The sequence below is a fragment of the Pantherophis guttatus genome, chromosome 1 (genome assembly GCF_059756535.1).
Source record: "Pantherophis guttatus breed Tessera chromosome 1, ASM5975653v1, whole genome shotgun sequence".
Classification (NCBI taxonomy): Eukaryota; Metazoa; Chordata; class Lepidosauria; order Squamata; family Colubridae; genus Pantherophis; species Pantherophis guttatus.
The window spans coordinates 246,099,073-246,125,046 of NC_142063.1; the positions used below are offsets into that span (position 1 = coordinate 246,099,073).

Genomic DNA, 25,974 nt, shown 5'->3' on the forward strand with positions numbered 1-25,974 from the left:
AAGATTCTTAAAACAGTCCCATAATCCATATAGCTCAGTATTTTTCCACATCTTTATCTCTGATTGTCTCCAAAGGTCTTGTTGATTGTGTGGGATAGAAAGAGTGCAGGTTTTTCCCCCCCCCAGCTGAGGTCAGGTAGGTTATGTGTATCTTTCCTTCAGCAAGGATAAGTTTTATATGTGTGTTTTAGTATTTCCTCAAATCCACTGTCTAACGCTACATACAGACCCTGAAGGGGAAAAAAAGATGTCAGTTGTAGTTCTCAGACATCCTAGGTTGTGCTTTCAGTATTCCAAAACTATACTTCTAGGTTATTTTATTATCTCATAGAATTGACTCTGTAAGCATTCTTAGAAAATAAAAATGGTGAGTGGCTACAGCCAATACTTCGAAAGGATATCATCTACTTTGCTCTCCCCAGGACACAGAGCAGCTGTGGGTTAGAGAGGAATATCCTGAAGGATTAAGAGATGGAAGAAAGCAACCTTTCCTGTTCTCTGTTTAATAGGTGTTCAATGTCCATCATTGTGGCCATGTTGAGAATAGACAAAATTGCCACTTCATAAAACTGCCTAACATGTGCTGTCGGGATTATAATTTATAATCCCGACAGCACATGTTAGGCAGTTTTAAAAATTATAATTCATGTGAAGAAAGGAAAAAGGGAAGAAGACATGGAGAGAGATTAATACTAAAGTAAAACAAAGACCCCAGTGACAAACTATTCTGTTTGTTTGTTTGTTTATTCATGTTTCTATACCACCCACTCATCTGACTCACAGATAACCTTGTTCGTATCAATTGGTGCAAAGATTGGAATATTAAGTGAAAATAGCTCAATGTGATCATCTAAATTTAAGACATCGGGCTAGAAACAGGAATTCTAAACCCATATTAGACATAAAGGCAGCTGGGTGACTTTGGCCCTCAGCTCAAAGAAGAAGGCAATGGCAAACCACTTTTAAAACCTTGCAAGAAAAATTCAGGGATTGCTCAGGCAGTCATCAGGCACCAACACTGACTTGGATTCAGGTATAATCCTCTAAAATCAAAAGGTTTTAACAGTCATTCTGGTAAGGGGAAAACTGAAATGCCTTGTATGTTTTCTTGTGGCGTTTTTCCCAACCACCCACTGTCCCCTTTCAGCAAATAAGGAAGCAGTTTAAGATACGTTTAGCACCTAAATTTCTCAAGCATGCAAGAGTTTATACCAACAAAAATTATAAATTAATATGTTTGTCTGATAATGTTAGCAATTAAAGGAATTAAGGTAGAGCTGAAAGAGGTACCCAGTTGTAAATTGAGCTAAATTAGAATCATAACTCTTCAGGGTGTCTCTCTAGAATAGATAATAAGTGATTGGGCTGAATTGAAAAATGGATAAAAGGCCACTAAGCCCATGCAAGCTATAACTCTTCTTCCACAGTCAGCCTCTCATGCTTTATTATAAAATGGGACTGGGGGAGGGGGAAATTCTGAGAAGAAAAACATCAAAGTGTCCCCTTCATTCATTTATGCCTCCATCCATTTGTTGATTCATTTCTGAAAAATCTGCAAGAAAAATACCATCATATAGAGCAACTACTTGTTTTAATTTAATTGTTGTATTAAGGTAAGACAGTGTGCTTTTCAGAAGCAAGGCTATAATGCTCAATAAACTACAGAAATGTACTTTAAATGTTCATTATCTCCAATCCCTTGGATCCCTTCAAGTTCAGTAGCATTATTAGAAAGAATAAATTATTTGCTGGACTCTACTAAGATGAGAATACTTATCAGTATTTCTTATAAAAAATTTTTACTTCCTTATCCCCCCTGTTGCTTGTTGTTTTCCATTCCATCTATGCTCCTGATTTCTATTTTGACCTTAACCCCCAATAAACTTACTTTGGAAGTGGTGTCAAGGTAGTTCTAAGCAGACATAGGTCATCTCAAGGGTGTACCTTATAAGGCAGAGTTCCCCAATCTTTCCGGCTTTGCGATTCAGCAGGGGAAGAGAGGAGATGGTTCTGTGTGAGCAGCGGGCATGTGAACCACTGCTCACTGCTCACACAAGCAGGGATATGCACGCACACACTTGCCCGTTACTTCTGTGGCCCAGTTCTGAACAGTCCAAGGCTTGATAGTGGGCTGGGGCCCCGGGGTTGGGGACCCTAGCTCTAAGATCAGTCGGGCTAAGGGAAGGCAAATTAATGTCCTTCTCATGGTTGATAGACTTCATTTGAACCTGGGGAAGATTAAATTACTTTAGAACCTGGAGAAACTAAGTCCAGTATCTCCCTTTTCACCTTTATTCTTAAAGACAAATAGAAGCAATGTTTGTAAATACTGAGCCATAAATACACTGATCTACAAATTGAAAAGTCACATTTTAGCTAAGGATATTTTGCAAAGATAACAGATTTATCTTTTTTTTTTTTTTTTTGGTTTATGGTTCACTATATCCTGCACATCCAGAAATTTTAGTTAACTGAGTAAGCCATGGTTAAATTAACCAAGTCTGTGTATGTTCTGTGAACGTTGCACGAGTACTGAGATCATTCTAGGGAGCTTGGAGTTCAAATCGCTCCTCCCTGGATGACCATTGTTAAGTTGCTGTCTCTCAAGCCAATTTATTTCACAGGAATAAATTCCACCATGAGCTGATTTTCAAACAAGATATGATATAAGTGTAATAAATATTTAATATTGTCTCTGTGTTCAAAGCTTTAGAATAAAACTTGAAAATAATGCCTTTTCCCTTATATTTTAGACCTTAAGGGACTTTATTTCTCTTCAGAGCTGAAATGAATTTCTTTCTTGCACCAGCAAAAAGATGGTTCACTGGTCATTTCTTGAAGACAGGCAGGCCAAACTTAATCATCACCTCCCATGAAGGTGAACCTCTGCTCACCTTTTGTTGCTCCACATTAAAAATAGTATTGTTCTGACTTCTGCCAACGTAAGCCAGGCAAAGTGGGCACCTGTCACACTTCCATCCACTGCAGGCATGCCTGTGGCCCTATTGGCTTGAGGGTGCTGTGACAGGAATGCTGCCTCCCTTTCAGACTCTGTGCAGGAATGACCACTACATCCTGGGCTTTTGGCCTGCCTGTCTGCCACATATACTGGGGACTTCCCTTCCCCTGTTCTTGCCTCCCCCCCGCCCAACCTTTTGTTTCATTGGACAACCATGTTCAGGAATAGAATGGCTAAGTGGCCATTTTTTAAAAATGTGCAATTTAAGAGTTTTGTCCGTTTCTTTTCCTCATTCAGCTCACATTAAAAATTTACAGCTGTGGGAGCCCCCTCCCTCCCTCCCTCCCTCCCTTCCTTCCTTCCTTCCTTCCTTCCTTCCTTCCTTCCTTCCTTCCTTCCTCAGTTGAAATGATTTAATACTGTAGTAGAACCCCAAGTTCAGATATATATCAGTGACCTGAAAGGGAGATGTCTGGAAATGTTATTAAAAAAAATATGAATATAAGAGTAACATATTTTCTGTAATAAGGACGCATACTGTTGCACAATGCATTTAGAATACAACCCCACTAGAGATTTTTTTCAGTGCTTCTAGGTTATTTTTACCCCTGCTTACCCTGCTCAGAAAGCCATTCAAGGAGGCTAAAACAAGCACTCAGAGTAACTAATCAGAAGCTGCTGCTAACTGTTAATCACTTCCAAATCATGTATTGTGAAAAGCTATATTGCAAGGCTTATTTTAATTGTTTGTATCTAGTTGAAGAATATACAGCACACTGGAACTCTTTATTTTGCATTGCAAATGGACTGGGGTATTAAATTTACAGAGTCAATCATATAACAAGGATTCCATATCCACCAGCTGTATCTCATCTTGCTAATCTGTAGGTTTATTTTTAAAAATATTGGGTGGGGGTGCTTTTAAGAGAAGTCACACAGTTCTTCCCTCCCCCCACCCCCAGCAAATGGATTCCTTGTTGTGTTGTGGAGAGTGATAAATTGATACCACATGTCCCTTCCAGACAAAAAGCCTCTGTACTCCAGGCGAGGTGCATGCAGCTGGTGTCTGAATTAATGGGCAAGACCCATAAGGTAAACACAGCATGGAAGAGACTGAAACAGAAACTGAGCTCAGAAGAGTGGGGAAATTTTTGTAGAAAAGGATATGCCAATGTTCCCAAACTAAAGAAATAAAGAACAAACAAATGAAACACTTGCAAATAGAATTCTGAAATATGAGAAACAGTGGTCCTGATCGAGTCAGCAAAACTGTAAACAGTGTCCTTATAAAACTTATGAACGAACATGGCAAAGCATATTCAGTGCGTTCATTTCACTGTTTGTAACAGGATAGGTAATTCCACTAAGGAGTGTTCCTTATGATTGGGAGAATGGACACATGTTTTCTGTGGGAATGTAATTAGCAATAGCACTTAGTCTTATATACCGCTTCACTGTGCTTTACAGCCCTCTCTAAGAGGTTTACAGAGTTCATCATATTGCCCCCAGCAATTTGGATTGTCATTTTACCGACCTCCGAAGGATGGAAGGCTGAGTCAACCTTGAGCTGGTCAGAATCGAACTGCTGGCAGTCAGCAGAATTAGCCTACAATACTGCATTCTGACCAATGAGCCAACACGGCTCATAACATGTATAACTTTTGCCTTTCTCTTTTTGCTACCATTTTGTTTAATATTTCTTCTGCAAAACTTCAGTTTATATTTCAAAGGAAATCTTCATTGGTGTGAGTGGAGCATTCCTCTTTATGCAAATAACAATTTTAAAGAGGAACTTAAGTTCCCAGAATTGCTCAGGCTACTTGGTGGCTGTTGTTGACATAACACAATATATGCACATTGGCCCTAGAAGTTACATTAACTGCACTGTGCCTGGAAGCATGGCAGAGAGGGATCCCTGGTATTTCTCATCTTTGGGACAAGTTTGATCCAGTGGTGGGTTGCTACCGGTTCGCACCAGATCAGGCAAGCCGGTAGCGGCAGTGGCAGGAGGCTCTGCCCACCTGCTTGGACGCCCATACGCCGCGCACGAACGAACCAGTAGCAACGGGATTTGGAACCTGCCCCTGGTTTGATCCCAGGATGGAATGTTGCACTTCAATGTTGAAATGCAGGAACCTTATATGGGATAGTGGAGGCAATATTTAGCTTGAAAGGGAACTACTAGTGTTCATTCAGATTGACTCAGGTTGGTTTTCAGTAGTAATAAATGCAAGGGAAAACAGTATACATTAGTTTTAAGAAGCTTATTCATTCAACAGTCACCTAGTATTGCCCATCAACAAGAAACAACATAAGTAACAATTACTGTGAAGTAAGAAAATGAATATGAAGTGTGTTTTTTTATCAGTAGCTACTTTTGTGTGAGGAAGAAATTGAACAAAACCATAACCAAAGCTACTAAAATTAGACTGTTCTATTACAATAAGGTGTTAGTTTCTTCTCCCACTGAGAAAAAGTGGTTCTCTGCCCATAACCAAAACATAGGATTTGATATATAGGGGGTTGGCTTTAGGTAAAGCTCAAGTCTTACAGTTGTAATAGCTTGGTTTTTATCATTCAGGCTAAACACATTTGAACTGTGTCTTAATCTGAATATTTGTTGGGTAAAAGCCTGACACTTTAATACACAGTTGCATTAATGCTCCAAAATTCAGCAAATTGTATAAAATTTTCATCAAACACTGTGCAGTGTAAACCACTCTGATCCAATACACAGATGATTATTATTACTTTTATTGTTTTTAGTATTATAACTTACTACAGATGACTGAAAGGTTTCGAGAGTTTACACATAGATGGAGATACACAGTAGGGCTATAATCTTTCCGATAAAAAAAACCACCTCACTCATAGAAAATCAGTATGCACCCGTTAGAGTATTTGCAGAGCTTGGAATCAAAGCCATAAACTGGCAAAGTGAAAAGAAAATACTCCAGAGCTTTTACTTTATTAAAGGTGTGCGTTTATACTTACAAAGGGAGAGTGAGTGGCATTTGGTATGTATTTATATTTGCTTGAAGTGGTAGTTTATTTTATTTATTTGTTTGTCAAATTTACGTGGCTGCCCATCTTATGAAAAAGCGATTCTAGGCAGCCTACAACAGTATATATCTGCTATGATCAAGAGAGAAAACCCTGGCTTTGAACTTTATTACTTTTTTTTCCCTTTACTGGACCTGGCCTTAGACAAAACATTTTTATGTACTTAAACGATGAATAAAAAGCACGTAGACTGCATGTCTTTGCACACCCCAGATGTTTTTCATTAACTTAATGTCATCCTGCTTCTTTATGTCAGACGTAGCGATGCCAATGTGAATCATCGAGCTTGAATGACAATCCCCATTGTACAATATAAAATAGTTTTAAAAAAAAATCAGTGAATTCCTACTATTCTGTTTTCAAAACATGTTTTCAAAAACATTTCACTTTTCCACATGGATATGATCCATATCTGCCAGTAGTTTTTAAGTACCTCCTCACATTTAAAGAGACCCGGTCATACTGTGGTTTCCTCCAGATTCTTATCTCCAAAATACTTTAAGGTTTTGACACGCACAATACAAAGCTGCTCATTTTAATTGTTAAAGTAACAAGGACCAACTTCGGAAGCAGCCATCCAGGACTTGCAAATGACATGGCTGCTTTAGCACTCTGAAAAGAGAGGCTTCGCCTAGGCCTCTGCGCTTTGTAAAGAACTAGCTTTGCTTTGCACAATTGGACTATATTTGGACTATATAGGCTGTAATCCTACCAGTCTCATCTTCCTTTGGGTGTGTCCAGACAGAGGGTTGTAGCAGTAACAACCACAAGGCATTCTGCCTTTGCCACCTTTCCCAACTTATTCTGCCCTTCCCTTTATTTATTTTTTCCGATATGGTAATTAAAATAGCTAGAAGCAATGGTGGGAACGTGCAGGAAGTTTATTATTGGAAGAAATCTTTCAGTCAGTTCTCTGAAAAATTCTGAGAGTGTGGTTTGATATTTTGACAATAAAAGCCTTATCTGGAAGTTCTCCCCCTGCCACTTTTTTTTTACTACTATAAACCTAAAGTGCATCTCAATGGAATGGCTGGAAATAGCTTTTAGACTAGCAGTATATGTCTCTTGCAACCATCCGTTCATTCTAGTATGACCCTAAATGGCATGCTGGTTTTGGGGTGATGGGATTTCTCAAGTCAGTGGTGTTTTGACTTGTTGCATTTCTTATGGCAATTGACTAGAATTTGGTTTGCTCAACTCTTTCATATCCACTGGTAAAAACCACACAGTTGGTGACTGTGCTATATATAATTGTTTTTCTCTTTGGAAACTTACAGCAATGGCTCAGGGTAGAATATTAACCAAGTTAGTTTGCTCAGACACCACTAAAGGAAAAGGGAAGATGAGAAAAAACTAATAAACATAGTTGTTGCTATTTACGGAAGATCATTAGGTTACAACATGTCAGACAGGTTTTGCTTTGCGTTTTCAGTTTGTACACTATGATTTAGAAATAAGTGAGTTGCAGAACTGGTTCTTGGCTATAAGTGCTTAGGATCATAGGATATCTATATTAATTATCCTGATTTTCTATGCATCTGATTACTTTGGCAACTATTTTAATGGGAAGCTTTTTAAATAAAAGATAGAGATTCTCTTTAAGCTAATGAACATAATTTAAGAGAATTTGTTTAGAAAACACCACTAAATCACCAAAGCTATGTGCTTACAATAGTAGCATCAGTACTAAATGCTCTTTCTCAGAAAAGGGCTTATCCACACATTCATTATATTTATGCCATGCAGAAATACTTTGAATTTTACCATGATTCCTGTACTAAATTCTGTATTTATTCTAGAGTCTGAACAACCTATTAAAAACTAGAGAAGTAATAGCCATAATGGAAGTCCCAAAGGTGCTTTTTCAGGAGACAACTGTCCTGTCAGAACTGAAGAAGTTTCTTGGATGAGAAGCGAAACGTCTTCAAAGAAAAAACAAGAAAGTCTAGTTGCCTCCTGAAAAAGCATCTTTGGGACAACCATGACCTGGATGACTGAGACTCCCTTCAGATTTTTAGCAATAATGGAAGTTTTTTTTCCTTTATGTTTTTTATGTCTTAAGTATTATTGAATAACAGCATTTACTTGACATATTCTAAATTTGGGGGATTTTGTGTGTTGTCTTTACAGAACTCAATCAGACACAACTTGTCCCTTCACAGTCGATTCATCAGGGTACAGAATGAAGGAACTGGGAAAAGCTCATGGTGGATGATCAACCCCGACGGTGGGAAAGGAGGGAAAGCACCACGCAGACGGGCTGTATCGATGGACAACAGCAACAAATACACAAAGAGCCGAGGACGAGCAGCTAAGAAAAAAGCCGCCCTTCAAGTTGCCCAGGAGACAAGTGACGACAGCCCCACCCAGCTATCCAAGTGGCCTGGTAGCCCAACCTCCCGTAGCAGTGATGAACTGGATGCGTGGACAGATTTCCGGTCTCGTACCAGCTCGAATGCCAGTACAATAAGTGGCCGCTTGTCCCCAATATTGGCAAGCACTGAGCTAGATGAGGTGCAGGATGATGATGCTCCCCTTTCTCCCATGTTGTACAGTAGCTCACCCAGCATGTCTCCATCAGTGAGCAAGCCCTGTAACGTTGAGCTGCCTAGGTTGACTGACATGGCAGGCACGATGAACTTGAATGATGGCTTGACAGATAATCTTATGGATGACCTCCTGGACAATATAACCCTTCCCTCTTCCCAGCAGTCACCCACAGGAGGTCTCATGCAGAGAAGCTCAAGCTTTCCATATGGCTCCAAAGGTTCAGGGCTTGGTTCTCCATCCAGTAGTTTCAACAATGCTGTGTTTGGACCATCATCTCTGAATTCTCTCCGTCAGTCTCCCATGCAAACCATCCAAGAGAACAAGCAAGCTACATTTTCTTCCATTTCGCACTACAATAACCAAACTCTGCAGGATCTGCTGGCATCGGATTCACATAGCCACAGTGACGTCATGATGACTCAGTCTGATCCACTCATGTCACAAGCTAGCACCGCTGTGTCTGCCCAGAACGCCCGCAGGAATATTATGCTTCGGAATGATCCAATGATGTCATTTGCTGCTCAACCAAGTCAGAGCTCTTTGACCAATCAGAACCTGCTCCACCACCAGCATCAATCCCAGAATTCCTCTCTCAGTGGCAGCCGTGCCTTGTCAAATTCTGCCGGTACTATGGGCTTAAGTGACACCAACCTTGGATCAGCAAAACACCAGCAACAGCCACCTGCCAACCAGTCTATGCAATCACTTTCTGACTCCCTCTCAGGCTCTTCTTTGTATGCCAACAGTGTGAGCCTTCCGGTCATGGGGCACGATAAATTCCCCAGTGATTTGGATCTGGATATTTTCAACGGGAGCTTGGAATGCGACATGGAGTCCATTATCCGCAGTGAACTCATGGATGCAGATGGATTGGATTTTAATTTTGATTCCCTCATCTCAGCCCAGAATGTTGTTACACTGAATGTGGGAAACTTCACTGGTGCTAAGCAAGCTTCATCACAGAGTTGGGTTCCAGGCTGAAGGATTTATGCAAAGAGGGGAAAATGGGCAAAGCAGGTTAGCAATGTTTAGTCTGTTGCATTCAGTACTGTACTTGACAATATGTAAATATAGCTTTGAAAGAGGACAAGTACAGCTTTTACAGCAAACACCCAGACCTAACTCAGGGTTAGATTACAGCTATGATAAGAGTTTCCAATAGAAATAACTAAAGGCTGATTTAATTTCAGTATTCTCCATTGTGTTCTGTGGGCATACTATATTGAGAGATGTAATTCATTTCCAAACTCTGACCCACTATCAGCTCCTGATGCATGTTGAAACGTTTCAGAAAACTTTTTTTTTTTTTGGTTTGGCTCTTCCCACTTGGTGATCGTTTTATACTTTTTTAAAAAACATCACTGCATGGGGTTTTGTTAGTGCGATGTTAGTTCCAACTTGCATTGTTATGGGGTAAATTATGAGATAAAGTGCTATCTACCCATCCTTAAATTGACAAACAAACAAACAAACAAAACCACTATACTAGAACAACATTTGCTGTTTGCATTGCCAACCTTTATTCTGCCTCTCACCTGTCTGTTTTGATGCACTGCTGGACAGTAGGGTCCTGATTATCCATGTGGGGTGCACGATAAGCAAGGAAGGATCTGGCTTTGCTTCTCCTTTCTCTTCTGTGTATCACCAACCATCAGGGACGCTATCTGACAGTCACGGCACCAGAGGAGAAATGGGCAGGTCCATCTAGAGAACTCTGTCCATCTTTTTAGGCTCCTTCCTGTGTCATTCCTCTTAACACCTCATTCTGTTGTAACTTAAGCCAAATAGGTGATTTAAAAAAACAACAACATCATAATTGCAAAGGGTAATGAGTTGCTGCTCTTTGGTTTAAGATTTCTATCCCCTTTTCCTCCTTTCCGTTCTTTATATAGATAATAAAGGATGACTTCATGTTCAGTTGGGGAGGCAAGGAGGAAGGGTTGGTCACTCATTCCGCTGTTTTCCTATCTCAGTCTTGTGTTAAAGGGTCATGGAGTTAAAATACTAACAGTACTGCTGGCTGAACAATCTGCTGTATTTGCAAACTCTGGTAAACCAGCAGCACAATACTCACCTTTAGGGAGACAAAGCAGAATGAGGGCAGACAAGGTTGGCCAGGGATGGGGAGGGGAGGAGTGTGCCCGTATTAACCTGAAACAGCCAATGAGAGCTTCTCTAACCACACCTGCTACTGATCATCTCACTTCATCCCTGTTATAAAGGGTGGCAAAGCACGACAAGTGTTATATACACATTGTGGCTGCTGCTGGATGCTCTTGGCTAAAGAGGAAAAATATCATTTCAGCTAAGAAGGTCTTAAATCTGCCTCACTCCTAGGCTGCCAATAAGAGAAAAGCAACATCATCATCAGGAGAGAGTAGAAAAAAGATGTTGCCAAGGCATGGTGATTGTATCATTGTTAGGTGCAAGTGGGAAAAGGCCTTAAGGGGAAAGTGAATTAAGGAAGAAGCAAAAAAAGTTACGGATATACAGTAGATCTTATCACCAAAGTAGTTTCTGAAATAAATTCACAGAAAGACTTACAATTTTCCAATCTGATATGCAGGCGATCTCATCCTAGCTTCTTTGGATGAAGCTGTTACCACGTATGTTATCATTCATTTATTTTCTCCTATCAGAAATAAAGATACTGTAAACAATTACAATTACCAAATGAGAATCAAACCAGATATTGCACAATATTTTTCTTGTCAAAGTGCTTTCCAAAGTTACTTTTCCACTCAGATAAGAACTGTGACAAGATTATATGATTCTTTTACTTTGCAATAATAGCTAATGCTTTGAAAAAAAAAGAAATTAAGCCTTCAAAGCAGGCTATTGGGAGAGGAAATTGATTTCTATGATTTTGAAAAAAGAAAAAGCAGTTGTAGAGTCCTTAATAAAATTTTGGGGATTCCCCTTGCCAATATCATTTATCAAATTTAGGGGTACTCTGAAGATGTTATTTGTATTCCATATAAAAACTTGCTGACATTTTCACATAAACTAGTTTGGGGCCAGTTTGGGTTTGACAAAAAATGTCTGAAATATTGTAAGTAGCATAGTACTTGATCATATATAGTATGATTTTTAAGAGGACTACAAATTCCCTGTGGCATGCAGTTTAATACTGTAATCCTTGACTAAAAATGCTAAGGGAGAATGCAGCCATGATTATCAAATTCCTATCAAAGAATGCTCAGGTAGATTTTCAAGAAGACTAAGCATTATATTGATCTCTGCTGCTTAGATTTAAGCAGTATTTTGACTGGCAAAAAGTCCTCACATCTCATTTTCTCCAGTGAGCTATGTTGTTGGCAAAAATACCTTAGTCACTTCATTTTTCACAGCATGAAAGTGGAATGAGGTACCAGAAAAGAAAAGTGATTGTTCCATCATGAAAGTGTATCATCTCTTGGCATAGAGTTAGCCAGCCTCCTTCCTTCCTTCCTTCCTTCCTTCCTTCCTTCCTTCCTTCCTTCCTTCCTTCCTTCCTTCCTTCCTTCCTTCCTTCCTTCCACAACGGAATAAGTTGCATTGAACCCAACAGGATTTTTAGCAGAATAAACAAATGGAGCCACTATTTATTCTTCAAAGCTAAAACCAATATACATGAACATTAATACATAATACATATTTATAATTTATGTCTTAAATCTGTATATTTACAGTAAAGTGAAGAGTAAAACCAAAATATTGTGGTTGTAATTTAAAGCCATTTAGGAAAACCACAATAATGTTGATTAGCCCGTATTGTAGCATCAATTGTAGCATGATTTGCTGGCAACATTCATTCAAAAGCATACATGTCAGTGCTAGAGAAAAACACAGAAGGAGGTGAAGCAATTATTATATTTTATAAGTGTGACTTGATTCATTAGCTGGCCATTATTTATGCTTGCCCCCAACCCTCTCCTTAGAATATACAGATTTGCTAAAGATAAAATCAGCTTTTACTGCTTTGCAGAAACTCCAATTTCTTTTTTTCCTTTTCATTGCAGAGAAGCAATGAGAACTTTAGGGATGGGATTATATAGTACATGGTTCTGAAAAACCACTCATCAAGAGCCAGGGATAAGTTGGTAAAATTATTTTGTGGGCATAATGCACTATAGACTTTCAGTTATTGGAGACTTTCTCTGTGCTTTTCTGAAGGCCATTATGTTCATAAGATTCAGGAAAGATAATTGGAAACTGGTTGTTCCTACTGTTGCCAAAATTATGGGATAGCATAGGATGACAGCATCGCTTGATATTTTTAGAGCAAGCAGAGCAACATTGGGTGGAGTTCATAATGCATTCACTTTTGTATCACACTGACTTAGGATCATGTTGTAAAATACGATTGAATTTTTCTGTGAATATTTGTCACAGTTTAACTTTAGGATTTCAAATTTGTTTTCCTTCTCCATTTTGAATTGCTAAGATTTTTCAAGAGTGCTTTTTGTAGTAATGTTTTTTTCTTAGAAAAATCAAAGCATTTAAGGCTGCTATTTTCCAAGCTTGCAAAGTACGGCAAAACAAGGACTAACGCTAGACTTTCCTGGAAACGATTGCCATGATTTTAATTAACTCAGCTACTAAAAACGAATGTCCTGCGCTTCATTCTTCCATGCAGGATTCTATTTATGGTAATTTATGGTGTGCTAGAGGAGGTAGGAAGGGCAATGACTAAATCCTTGCATGTCATAAATGTCTTCTGGAGGTGGCTGTAATAATTTTACTCCAAATTGTTTCATTTTAATTCAGTTTTCAGTTCAGGTTGATTGAAAGGTATTGGCTACTTTTGTGTGGCAATTTGTTACTAATGACCAACAGCTGCATGCTTTTCAGATCATTCTCACAAATTCATTCTATGAGTAGGAGTAACCATCCCTATCATGGGACATGGTGACTCAATGGCTAAGACGCTGAGCTTGTCGATCGAAAGGTCGGCAGTTCAGCGGTTTGAATCCCTAGTGCCGCATAACAGGATAAGCTCCCATTACTTGTCCCAGCTTCTGCCAACCTAGCAGTTCGAAAGCACATAAAAATGCAAGTAGAAAAATAGGGACTACCTTTGGTGGGAAGGTAACAGCGTTCCATGTGCCTTTGACGTTTAGTCATGCCAGCCACATGACCATGGAGACGTCTTCGGCTTTGAAACGGAGATGAGCACCGCCCCCTAGAGTCAGGAACAACTAGCACATATGTGCGAGGGGAACCTTTACCTTTACCTTTAACCATCCAACAACCATAGTAACTCTCCGAGAGTTGTTACTTCTAAATCAGGAATTTGGAACAGTCCAGTGTCCTGGCTGATGATAACCCAAAAATTCATGGATGACGGAGCCATATTAACTTTGCTGGCTCACTAAAGAGGCCAGGAATTAAAACTTTATGCTTTGCCCAATTGTACGAGTAGAAGCACTGAATGGAAATGACCGGATTACTGTATTTATAAAGAAGAATTGCACAAACAGAAAACTTGTTGCCTTTTTGCAACATATCATGGAGTAACACAGTATTGAGAATTCTTCAAGAACAAATTGAAATACATTTAATTTTAAAATTTAGAATAGTTGAATTGATATATATCACAAATATTATATTTGCTCTAACTTACACTTTCTACCGTATGCCTATTTAAGAGATCCTGGAGAAATATTATATAGCTCTTGACTCACCTGTAAAAAATGGTCATGACCTGTGCTTTCATTTTTAATTTGCTTTTGAACTTTTTACCCTTAGGTATTGAAAAAGAGTAAAAGAATTGACAGCTGAATGATCTTTGCCAAAATTGCTTGTGTTCACATATAAATCAAGCCATGTAGTAATTTGCTTGTGGCTCAGCAGCATGTATGAATTTAGCCAATATTTTTTTTGGCTTTAGGAGCTCAATATAGCGTTTGACAATTCACCCCTGTATTTCTTGCTATTGAACACGGATTGTAATTAATACACTATAATAACTGCAGACCTACACTAATATGTATTTTACAAATATCCTCCCTTATATACCTTGCTACACTGACCTTTACTATGCAAAGATAGCATAGTATTTAATGTATGTTTAGTGTATATAATCTTTCCTCTCTTTTATTTGGCATCTTCCAGTCTTTTTAATTTTTTGTCTGCTCTTCATTTAAAATAATGTTTTTCTAATCTTCCTGGAGAAGCAATTGAATTTGAGGAGGACTGAAGGGGTTTGATTTATGGGAGAATCTTTTATTACACTTTTCCTCTTGAGCTGTCTATTATTTAGCATCTTGGGGGCTTTGTATGTCCTATGACACATCACAACAGTGTTGGCTCCTTTTAAATGATTTGTCTTGGCTTTCTGACCTGTCAAATTCATTTAACAACATTAGCAAATGAGGGTTCTTCATGACAGGAAGAATTGCTTTCATGATAACCATAATAAAGATGTATGCTTCCCCAGACAACAGAGAAAGAAAAACAATGCTAGGAATGCCTATAGCAAAAAGGAGTGCCTGATTATTCTCTGGAATAACAAATTGGAAATATAAAGGCTAATTCTGTAGCCTGTTTTCATTAACATTTGTGCATTTTGAATGGTTCATGTCAAATGAAACACTCTCTTATTTACCCAAGCAGTGTCACCTTCATACAATCATTATTGAAATCGGTAATACCTTTATAGATTAACTTGGAATCTTTGAATTGGGCCACTAAGATTTTTCCTTCTGTCTCCTTTTCAATGAAGGTCCACTTTTCTTATATTGGGAATGGTATACAAGTAGTTTGCAGTTACTCTGCTTCAGCACATCCCTATAAATTAATTTTTCCTTGCATTTTATTTATTTTTTTTAATACAAGGGGAAGAGACTGGCATGCCTAAGACATTCAGAGAGTTTCATGGTTGATATGAAATCAATTAGTTCATAACTGTATAATACTACAGCAGGAAATTAAACTATTTTTAAATCGTTATCATGCTCTTTAAAGGGCTGTTTGGAAAAAAGACATGAAATATTAGTGGAAAACTAATTCCTTATATAGGAAATGGTCATATATGTTCATATTAACATTTATAAGTTGTGGAAATACAAGTCCTCTAATTGCTCTAAATTATTGCTCATATGTCCTATCAGCTGATGAAATCCATCTATATCATTCAACTGTATCAGTAAACTTTAGACAATAGTACTGAATAAACTAAACAATTGAGCTGCTCTAAAGTAATTGGTATTAATACAACCATCTAGTGAGAGGCATAAATCAAAGAAACTAGCATATAAATCAATAGAAATAATTTGTGGATTGAATACAATTTATTAATATATAACTTATTTTATCCCTGAAAATGGTGAGAAAGAACACAATTATACTTAATTAGTTCTTCCTATGTTTTCTGTCATACACTATGAGATCTTACTATGCACACAAATCACCTTTTTTCTAAGAATTTATGTAGCATAAAGTGTTAGGACTTTCCTGTTGGTGGGCTGAAACTCAGTTTTACTTGCAGTACATTTACTATTTCTTTCACTTTGGAGAACATCTTTCCTTTTTTAACTATTGTAATTTCTAATACATCATAATTAAAGACTGCAGGAACTAAATGGGGTGCTAATCTACATCATTAGTATTTTAAGGACTCTTTCTTTGCCACTTTTGTTGAGATCAGAACCTCAGACGTTTAATTCCAAGTGAACATTGTGGAATGAATTGAGATAATCACTTATAGCTTTTGAGGTCAAGCAGCATAAATATAGACTAGCCAGAGTATTGTTTTACTCCACTGGGTTGGATTGAATTAAGCATGGTGGGGAACCACAGCTTGTAGCCACTGCTATTTCTCAGGTGTGTTTTATAAACTCATTATCTATCTATCTATCTATCCATCCATCCAAATCTGTCCTGTCCAGTGCATATGAACTCTGATCAAGTCATCCTATGTGAAATTATCCTGTATACCAGCCCCACTTTTGTGATTGTATTTAGGGTCTCTTGGACCATTTAAAAAAAGTACTTAAAAACAACAGGTGATGCTGCCTTTTGGGAAGGACCTTGTAAGTTAAGAGATAGAGCAAGGTGTAGCTGTTGGTGCAGAAGGCAACAGAACTTTTCAGTACTGCCTAGTACAGATGTAGCAACCCCTTAATCACCAAAGCTCTTACAAAATCAACTGAAAAATCTTTTGGCCATTGCTTTTCCCTCTCCTTCTGGCAATTTGTTTAGAATTACAATAGTAGTAGATTCTCTTAGCTATGATTTTCATATTATATGCATGTTTTATTGAATGGTTCACCCACATAGAGTATTATTGTTGCTACAAATGTGTGTACACACAGAATTACTTGCAGTTTAGTGTTTTTTTCTGGTTAGTGTTCTGATAAGCTTATTGAAGATCATACTGAGGTTCAGTATTCAGGTCGGCTTCAAGCCTGAGGCAGTTAATAATGCCATATACTAGTCTTCCCCAAAATTTATATTATTATTGAACATTTTTATATTGATGAAAGACGAATATAGAAATTTGTAAAGAGGAAAAAAAAAGAAAAAAAATGAAGCGAACAATATAGTTAAAGAAAAAAAAGTTAATTGAAGATTATCATTCAATTCTCCTAATGTTTCTGACCTTCTTTATAGCGGTTACAAACTCATAATCTCTCTTCCCTCTTTTACACTACAATAGTCTCTTTAGCCCCTTATTCAGTCTTTTTTGAATCGTCAAATCCAGAAATCACCATTTCACTTTTTTCCATTTTCGGTAAAACATCTATAAAAGTCTTTTATAAAAGTCCTTACTATTTTATAAATTATTTCATTATAAAAATCATTATTATATAAAAGTCCCTGAGCAGACAGGTCACTTTTGCCATATCTGCTAATTTTGCTGCCTTCACAATCCATTCCTCCATTGTGGGTGTGTGAATATTTCTCTATTTTTGTACATACAGGTAGTCCTTGACTTACAATGGTTCATTTAGTGACCTTCGAAGTTACAACAGCGTGAAAAAAGGCACTTGTGGCCGTTTTTCACACTTATGATCCTTGATGCATCCCCATGGTCATGTGATCCAACTTGAGGCACTTGGCAATTGACTCATATTTATGACGGTTGCAGTGTCTGGGGTCATATGATCATCTTTTGTGACCAATGTGGAAGGCAGATTCACTCAACAACTATGTTACTAACTTAACAACTGAAGTGATTCACTTAACAACTGTGGCAAGAAAGGTTGTAAACTGGGGCAAAATTCACTTAACAAATGTCTCACTTAGCAACAGAAATTCGGGGCTCAACTGTGGTCGTAAATCGAGGACTTCCTGTATTTAAGGGTAGTGAAATTGCTACAGTTACCATATATATAATCCCCAAAATTTAACTTGCAGCACTGGTTTAACATTAAATGAATAATACTCAGACATAATGTTTTGTATTCTTTAGCTAAATATATGATAGGAAGCTGCATCTTACAAATGAAAACTGCAGAACATCCCTTTAAAACTCATCAGGTAGCCGCATTGTGGACTAAAGCTGCTTAGAAGCATTGTGTCTGAGAAGATACAAATTTTCTGTGTATAACATTGTGTCTGTAATATCCCAGCCAGATGGATAAGATTCAGAAGTGTGTTCATAAGTGAGGAAAAATGCAGGGATTCTTGCAACAGCTATTGAAAAATGATTTCATTTCCCAACTTATTCACAGCAAGCAATTCAGAGGACAACAGATAGAGCAGGCAAAAACTAGTTGGAGACAAGGAAGTCTTTTTCACTATTATTCATGTTCATTCAAATAGCACCTGATTTCCTTCCTGTGGCCCCCTTCCTTTTCTTTAGGAGTGAAGAGAAAAAGTATCACTTCATTGGCCGGCTGGCAGTTGTAACCCTCAATGTTTTTGTTAATTGCATGGTTTTTCAACATGCTGTTTTTAAAACAGCTTTACATTGGTCAAAAAAATAAGAACTGGTGGGGTGCAAGCTGATCATAATACATAATCTATGTGTTATAAACATAGATTATATATCTATATATAGAGAGATCTGTTGAAGAAGGAGTGGTTTTGCCTTCCAAAACCAATCCTTAGTTTCCTTCTCCAGAATTACCTCTCATTTTCTCATTCTCTTAGCCATCCCCAAGCTAATGGAGTTTAGCAGGTAACTGAATTCTTTGGGTCACAAATTTTGTAGGACTCCTTAGAATCTCTCCCAGTCAGCATTCAGAGAGCATCAAAACTATCAATTTTGCTCTACCTTTTTGATCCAAGAAAACAGCAAATGGACCTCAGAAAGTCAAATGACGTTGGTGGATTCTAGGGAGAAGGTGAGAGAGATTTGTTCTGTGCGATGAGGCAGAAATTAATGGGCTGAAATGTCAAAAGATTTCTCCCCAAAATTGAATCGAGGCTAATTGAGTTTTAGGATAACTCAAGGTACATAAGAAGTAACAGATGTATCCTCATACTGATTTATATGGGTGAATAAATATTTATCATATACTAAAAAGAATTCTTGTTAACCAACCCACCTCTCTCTGATGCTTACATTTGGTCTTATAACGAATTGTTTTAAAATGTAAGAGAGGAAAAAAAATGAAAAAATGTAATAATGACGTTTGACTACACCAATATGCAATATTTGTTATTATTCTTCAATCTTGTTTGCCAGATTTCTTACAGGATGCATTTGAAAGAAGTTGTCATACTTGAAGGTGTGCCCTTTTTATTGAAGGAATAGCTATGGCAGTTGAAGTGTGAAAAACAGAACTGCACATAATTGTGTAATGTCTGAAGCTATTTATTAAATGCTTATGCTCCCAGAAGCATAGCTTATAACGAATATTACGTATTACAGTTTGCATAACTCTGTTCATTTAGGAACCTTCAAACCAAAACATTATTAGTAGTAGAACTCTTCCATGATGTCCTAATTAAAAACAACAACAACAACAATCGTAGAGCTAGGATATAATAATCAGTCTTGGGTTGTGCTGATATATTGCCACTGCTTTTACACCAGTATCAAAGATACCTGAAAAATAACAAATGTAGTTTTCCTCAAGATGATTTGAAAATTTCTGGGCGTTCATGCTTAGGATTATTTGCTTTCTTCACCCGTTTATGGGTAATGACTAACGAAATGTTATATTGTTCTCTTTTTTTTTTCCTTCCAGGCCCTTCATCCAATATGAATCCTAAAGAAAAAAATCCTTGCCAAAATCAACTGTCAGCAAAGACAGGGATATCGTTTACAGCATTTGTGAACCCTGCATTCTTTTCCTAATGAAACAGACTGTTAGCGAGCCCCAGAACTTGAGGAAAGAACTGACTTATCTGGAACTGAACTCATTTTGAAGTATGCAAATTTTTCTTACTGTAGGGTGATCCACCACCAACTTGAGGATATGTTGGTTCAGCCACCATTCTGTTTCAGAACACTGTGTAGCCTTTACAGTAGTGTGCTTGTCAATCAGTATATGGCGTTCCAAAATGGTGATGGGTTGCAGGATGCTTTTAGGTTGGCTTTCGTTCTTCAGGGTTTCCCCCCAGCCCACCCTTCTTAAGGTGTGAGGGATGCTTTTTTTTTTTCCTCTCTGTGTAATCCTTTACTTGCCCCCTTCTAATGTGCCAATTCCTCATGAAAATTAAATACACAACAATAGGCTTGAATTACCAACAGCACTTGAATACCAATACAGTTTCCAGCTGTGTTAAACTGTTGCAGCAACACAAGTGACGAGTATGGTGGCACTTTAAAGACTTAGCAAATTGGATATATGACATGGATCGGGTTCTAGGATAAGATGGTAAGGGACAGCGAGGAATGGCAAACAGTAAGGGGAGAGAGAAATGCAATGCAAGAAGCACCAATGCCCTCTGCATTTTGTTTCTATCTTCAGGATAGCATTCCAGGTATGCAATGACAGAGGGTGTGGTGAAACGTTGCTCTTTAAGATGCCACTGAACTCTTTGTGGACTCCTGCAATCATTAGAGTACAACCAATCAGTTGAATTCAAGAGTTAGTTTGAAAGATAACTTAACGTTTGTTTTTGCTTTGGTGTTTTTATGTGGGGATTGGCTAGCTAACTCATTAGTTCTCAACCAGTCCCTACAACTCTCCAACCAAATATTTTCCTAATCTTGTACGTCTTTCTTTTTATTTTTGGTACCAAGAGAGGGTGGATTTTACCTCACAAAATTAGCCACCACTAATGTTGCATCCTAACCAAGGTTCAGTTGGTGTGAGGGGAAAAGGGCATTTCATTGTGGGGAGAATCAGTAACTCTATCTAAATCTAGCCTAGGGTTATGTGAGCAGTTTTGCCCAAATGCTGCAGTAAATTTTTGCTTTTTTGTTTGTCCCTCTAGCTTAGCAATTGGCCAATCTGAGGTGCATTGTTTACCACTTGCCAAATATAACTACATAGAAGGCAACGGCTTGCTTTCAAATTATTACTCTTATTAATAATAACAACACAAAACCTAAAAGAAAAAAAATGAGTATATTGCATGAGAACGGAGTTTTATGTATCTGTAATATCCAAGGCTTGGATGATTTATTTCATTCATAATCATTTATTCATCTTTCTCTTCCTTATTCTTTTCCTCTTGTGATACATGGTGGAAACTGGAAAAAAGGTGGTTAGGAAGGAGACACAGAGAGGGAAAATCCATACCGAGAGCTTTTCATAGGAGCGTAGATTGTAACTGGATAAATTCCATTGAAAAACAAAGTAGTTTTTATATATTTTGCTTATAGGGATTTCTTTTTGTAAATTTATATAGTAATAATGACTGAAAGTTATGGTGCTGTGCAAGTCCTGTTTAATTACTTTTTATTGGTATTTTTCATGTGAAGGTGGGGCAAAGAAGGGAAGAAAGAAATAGGGGAAAAACCTGATGGTACGTTTTAATTTTAATTTTTTTTTTAATGGTGTGAAGACACTTTGGCTTAGGACAACATATACATATTTCTCCAAAGTGATATATGAAGAACTTTTTTTGGCATAAAAGCAGAATGCATATAAATATATAAATATATTTTATTATGTACAGAAACAGATCATTATGCATGATTGTTAAGAGAACAGACTAGCATTTTAACCCAAAGTTTCAGTGCATGAGTTTCCACCAGCACGTGAATCATGTACCTGCGTGGTGTGATTCCTCTCAGCTGCCACCTTTCACTGCGCGTGCACATGCAGGCATTCAAGCACATTCACACACACACATACATCAGTGGGCCCCGTATTGCTCTTCTTTTCCAACTTCTGAGGTAATATTGGTGAAATAACAGCTCCTTGTGTGATGAAAGTTTTGTTTTGTACTGTAGCTGCCTCCTCCTCGTGCTGCGCTATTCTCTAGGTCAACACATGAAGTCCACCATGCAGTTCATAACTTCAAATGATGACAATTCTGTGCTGTTGTGGTTCTAAATAGCTCATAGAATATACACTTTCAGACTAGTTAAATGATTTTTATCATTTTCCAAATAAATACAGACTATTTTTTTAATAATTAAGGTGGTATATTTGTCTATGGCAGGGCATAGTTTATCATGTTTCTTTAATTATATAGAACCAATGTGTGTGCTCATTCTTCACATTGGAAAGGGCTTCCCTGAAAGGAATACCTTATAAAAATGTCATCTGTTCCAGGGGCTTAAGAAAAGTATTGACTTATCTTGAGAGACTCAGTTACAGGTACCTATTACCAAAGCTAGTTAAGAATGTGCTCACATGCCTTTACTAAATATGAGTATCTGGCACATCATTATATGTGAATTAAGCCAATGATGATATTTTGGGATGTTTGTTGTTATTTTGTTCTTTGAAATGGAAATGTATTTGGTGATGGACAATTTATTTCCAAGTTTCTGTCTTGTCTTCTCAACAGAAACTCTGTGCATAAAAAAAAAATCTGGTACTGTACAAAGTTTATGGTTTCCTCTACTTTGACTGGGTTTCCTTTCAATACTTGAAAATGCAATATATCAGGAAGCTGATGCAGAAAAAGAAATAGATTCTTCATTTCTCAGCTCTTAATTTTAATCAAGTGACCAGGATGCAATGACACCAAAATGACAGCCAGTATGCAGTGACATCATCACACAAATGCCATGATTGTGTACTTGCATTTCAACATCTGACACAAGTACATAAGATGCAATCTTTCTGTGATATTGCCACAGCTATTTTGTCATCCCCCCCCCGGTGATTAATGGACATAAAACAAAGTACCATATTTTTAACTTGGCCATAATTTATGCAGGTTTTAAATCATGTTGATTTCAATCAAATTCAGCACTCATCATAAATACCAGTAAGGCTTTGAGACTGTCCTGAGACGAAAGTCCTATTAAACCCAATATGACATTACAGTAAGCATGCATTAATCAGATTGCACGTTTGTAATAGTAAGCAGTTAATGGTGCTCTTGTATTGGTGGATGCTCACATATAGATTTCAATAGGAAAACCGCCATCTGCTCAGTTAGCATCTGTACTTGTTTAAATATTTTTATTTCAATCATAAAAAGCAAATTGGGGAGGGGGGAAGAACCCAAGCAAAGTGATAGCGCACGGACATTTATGTAACATGTTCCAGGTTCTGCCCTAAAGCATCCTTGGGAATATGCGGCCCATCAATGGCAAATAATATTGACCTATATAAATCCTTGGCTTAATGTAATTTAAGGCAGCTGTGACCTGAATTTTTATAGTTCCTTGAGAGATTGGGGAACAATCAGGGCATCCCAAGCACATATTAAAAGTGATGATGATGGGAACAAAGAATCCTTCGGGGGGGGGGGGGGAGGCAAAATTACAAACCTCTTCAGCCAAGTTTGTGGTACTACCGGCATTTTGATAACATTGGCTTCAACAGGATAAATTCAGATCCTAGGATCCCAGGGATGACAACAGCAATAAAACTGCACCTTTCTGAAAAAAAAACAACACAGTAATTTGAAATTCAGATGCTATTAGAGTCAACATGGGCAAATGTAAGCCTCATTCTATCCAGGTTTTACCCACAAGTGTCTCAGAGGCTGTAGAAATATTTCTCAAACCATCCTCCTCCCTCTGAATTAGATTCACAACATTGGAACTAACAGGCTCTTGATTAGGCTGATTGGCAAGTAAATATTTTTCTAGAGTTGAAGACCAAGCTAGGGAACATGGTATGCTGGACTATTTTCTCAGTCATGGGAACCTTTAAGCAACTGCATGGAAATCCATCAATTTGCTCTATGTCGCTTCTTTTCCTATTGTTTGTACCTCTGCCTCTCACAATATAAATAACTCCACATTTGAGGTACTGTCCCCACCTGGGAACCCAATGGCAAATTTTTGTTCTCAAGGATACTTGCTAGCCAATAGACAGCTGCTTATAGCCTTAAGCTTTCTGTATTATCTTTTGCCAGTAGGCTGGCCACAAAATATACAGTGACTTAACCCAATTTTCTTCCCTAGTTATAAGTATGCTGTTTCTATTGGCCTAAAGGAGTCAGGTGCTAGACAAAAGCAAGCAACCAATAAATCCTCAGATACTGGTCTAGTTCAGGTATAATACTAAACCAAGGATTCGAGGCTGTGTATGGCCCACAGGTCAAATGGCAATATGTCACATATTATGAGGCTTTTATTAGAGGAAGAAAATCATCAGACAGCCCCTCAGACCAAAAAGGTTTATGCCCGTTTGCATTAAATTATGGCTTAGCGTTATGGGGATGGGCTGTCGTGAACATTCCTTCCTCTTGACCAGCAGTGCAGGAGACAAAAGCTTTCACGTTCAGTGTGGAATACATCATGGTTTACCATCACATTTTTAAATCCAAGAAGTCTGCGGAATTTGGTCCTTGTTTGCTTGCATAAGCATGGTGGGAATAAATCAGTTTTTAAAGTTAGGATCAGGTGGAACATCCCCATTTATTCATTTATATCTACATCATTTTTTCACACCAAATTGAAAATCGTTATTGGATAAAAACATTACAAACAATGAGGTGAAAGGTGCTTCACTCCCTCGCTTTGTACAGGAAAGAGGAGCAAGGAAAGGAGGAGTCCAGGCTCAAGGAGCAACCAACGTTCCCCTACCTGATACCTTCCAGATGTATGAGGAACAACAGCTTCCAGAACTCCCCAATCATCCAATAAACATATTGATTTGCACTGTGCTGATTTGTACAGTACAAATCAGAATTGCAGGATTAAAACAAATGTGTTTTAAACCCCAAAATTTTAAATTCAGCCATCAAACCAAATGATTTCATATTCACTGAAAGCTAATCAGTTGCTTGGGACACTTTTTACAACGAGGCTCCATCTTTTAAAAGGCAAATGTCAACCTGTAACCTCATAGTGCAGTAGTCCCAAAGCTCCACATAAATGATTTGAATTTGCAAACCATATATCATCCCAACTGTCCATCAATTAATATGTAAGGTTCACTTCTGAACATTTCTGACTACTCTGGTGCTATAAAGCACTTAAACATGAGATCACACTCTTGAGTTTCCTTTTTATGTACATAAATTAGACTCCATTATTCTAAGACGGTTGGTTGATTAGTGGGACTATCCCTGTAAAATAGAATTAAATAACTAACTCCCATCACCCTAATTTTTGAATTATGAACCCGTTAAAAATTGTGATAAGGATTGGCACAGATACACAAGCAATTTCTTTTTAGCTGCCTTCTAAATAGCTCATACCATTCTCTTTTTAGATTGCATCTTCTCTGTTTTTATTGTTGCAGGAATACTTTTTTTCTAAATTGTAAGTTAAGCAACCTGCTGCCCATTATATCTATCTTAAGGAAAAAAATGGAATAGGTTGCTTTTGAAAACAACATAACTTCTTGGCAATCAATCTCCGTTCATTACATTCTTTGCATGATGTATATCAGAAATACCAGCTGATAAGGAAGGGGACCAGATACTTGCTATCAGGAGAGATGCGGGATATATTGTACATTTTGGCTTCATGTATGAAACTTTTTTTAATTAAAAAAAAGTTGTATGAGTGGACAAAACATGTATACAGTATCTGTAAACTGTCTTGTCTGAATTATTTCTTTCACTGTTGAGCCACATACTTTTGAAGAATATATTCTATCACTGCCTTAGTACATGGCCATCTTTTACAGGGGTACACAATTTTTACTTTTTGTATGAGCTACTTTCATTTGAAAGCTGGCACTGTCATAAACTTAGAGGAGGCTTTTCTGAAACCAAATGCTGACATAGGTGAATATACTACCTTACTACATAACAATTGGATGTCAGTTTGATTTGGAAATCTTTCCCTTTTGCAAATGAAATAGTGGTGCAGAGCTTAACTCCACTTGATGTTAGTAGATATTGCCTTGTGTACTCCATTCTCAACAGTAATCTAATTTGTAAAATAAAGTGTGATGCATGTAAATAAAGCATAATGGATCTCTATGCTGAAA

The 25,974-nt window shown here is 37.7% G+C and overlaps 1 protein-coding gene across 1 annotated transcript in view; it reads left to right on the forward strand.

Moving 5' to 3' along the window:
* Window positions 1-25,974, forward strand: part of FOXO3 (forkhead box O3) — a 134,371-nt gene extending 108,397 nt beyond the window's left edge. The window contains exons 2-3 of the mRNA XM_034409122.2: window positions 8,153-9,589; window positions 19,696-25,974. Of these exons, the coding sequence (XP_034265013.1) occupies window positions 8,153-9,553 (1,401 nt within the window). The 3' untranslated portion in view covers window positions 9,554-9,589; window positions 19,696-25,974. The remainder of the gene's footprint in view (window positions 1-8,152; window positions 9,590-19,695) is intronic.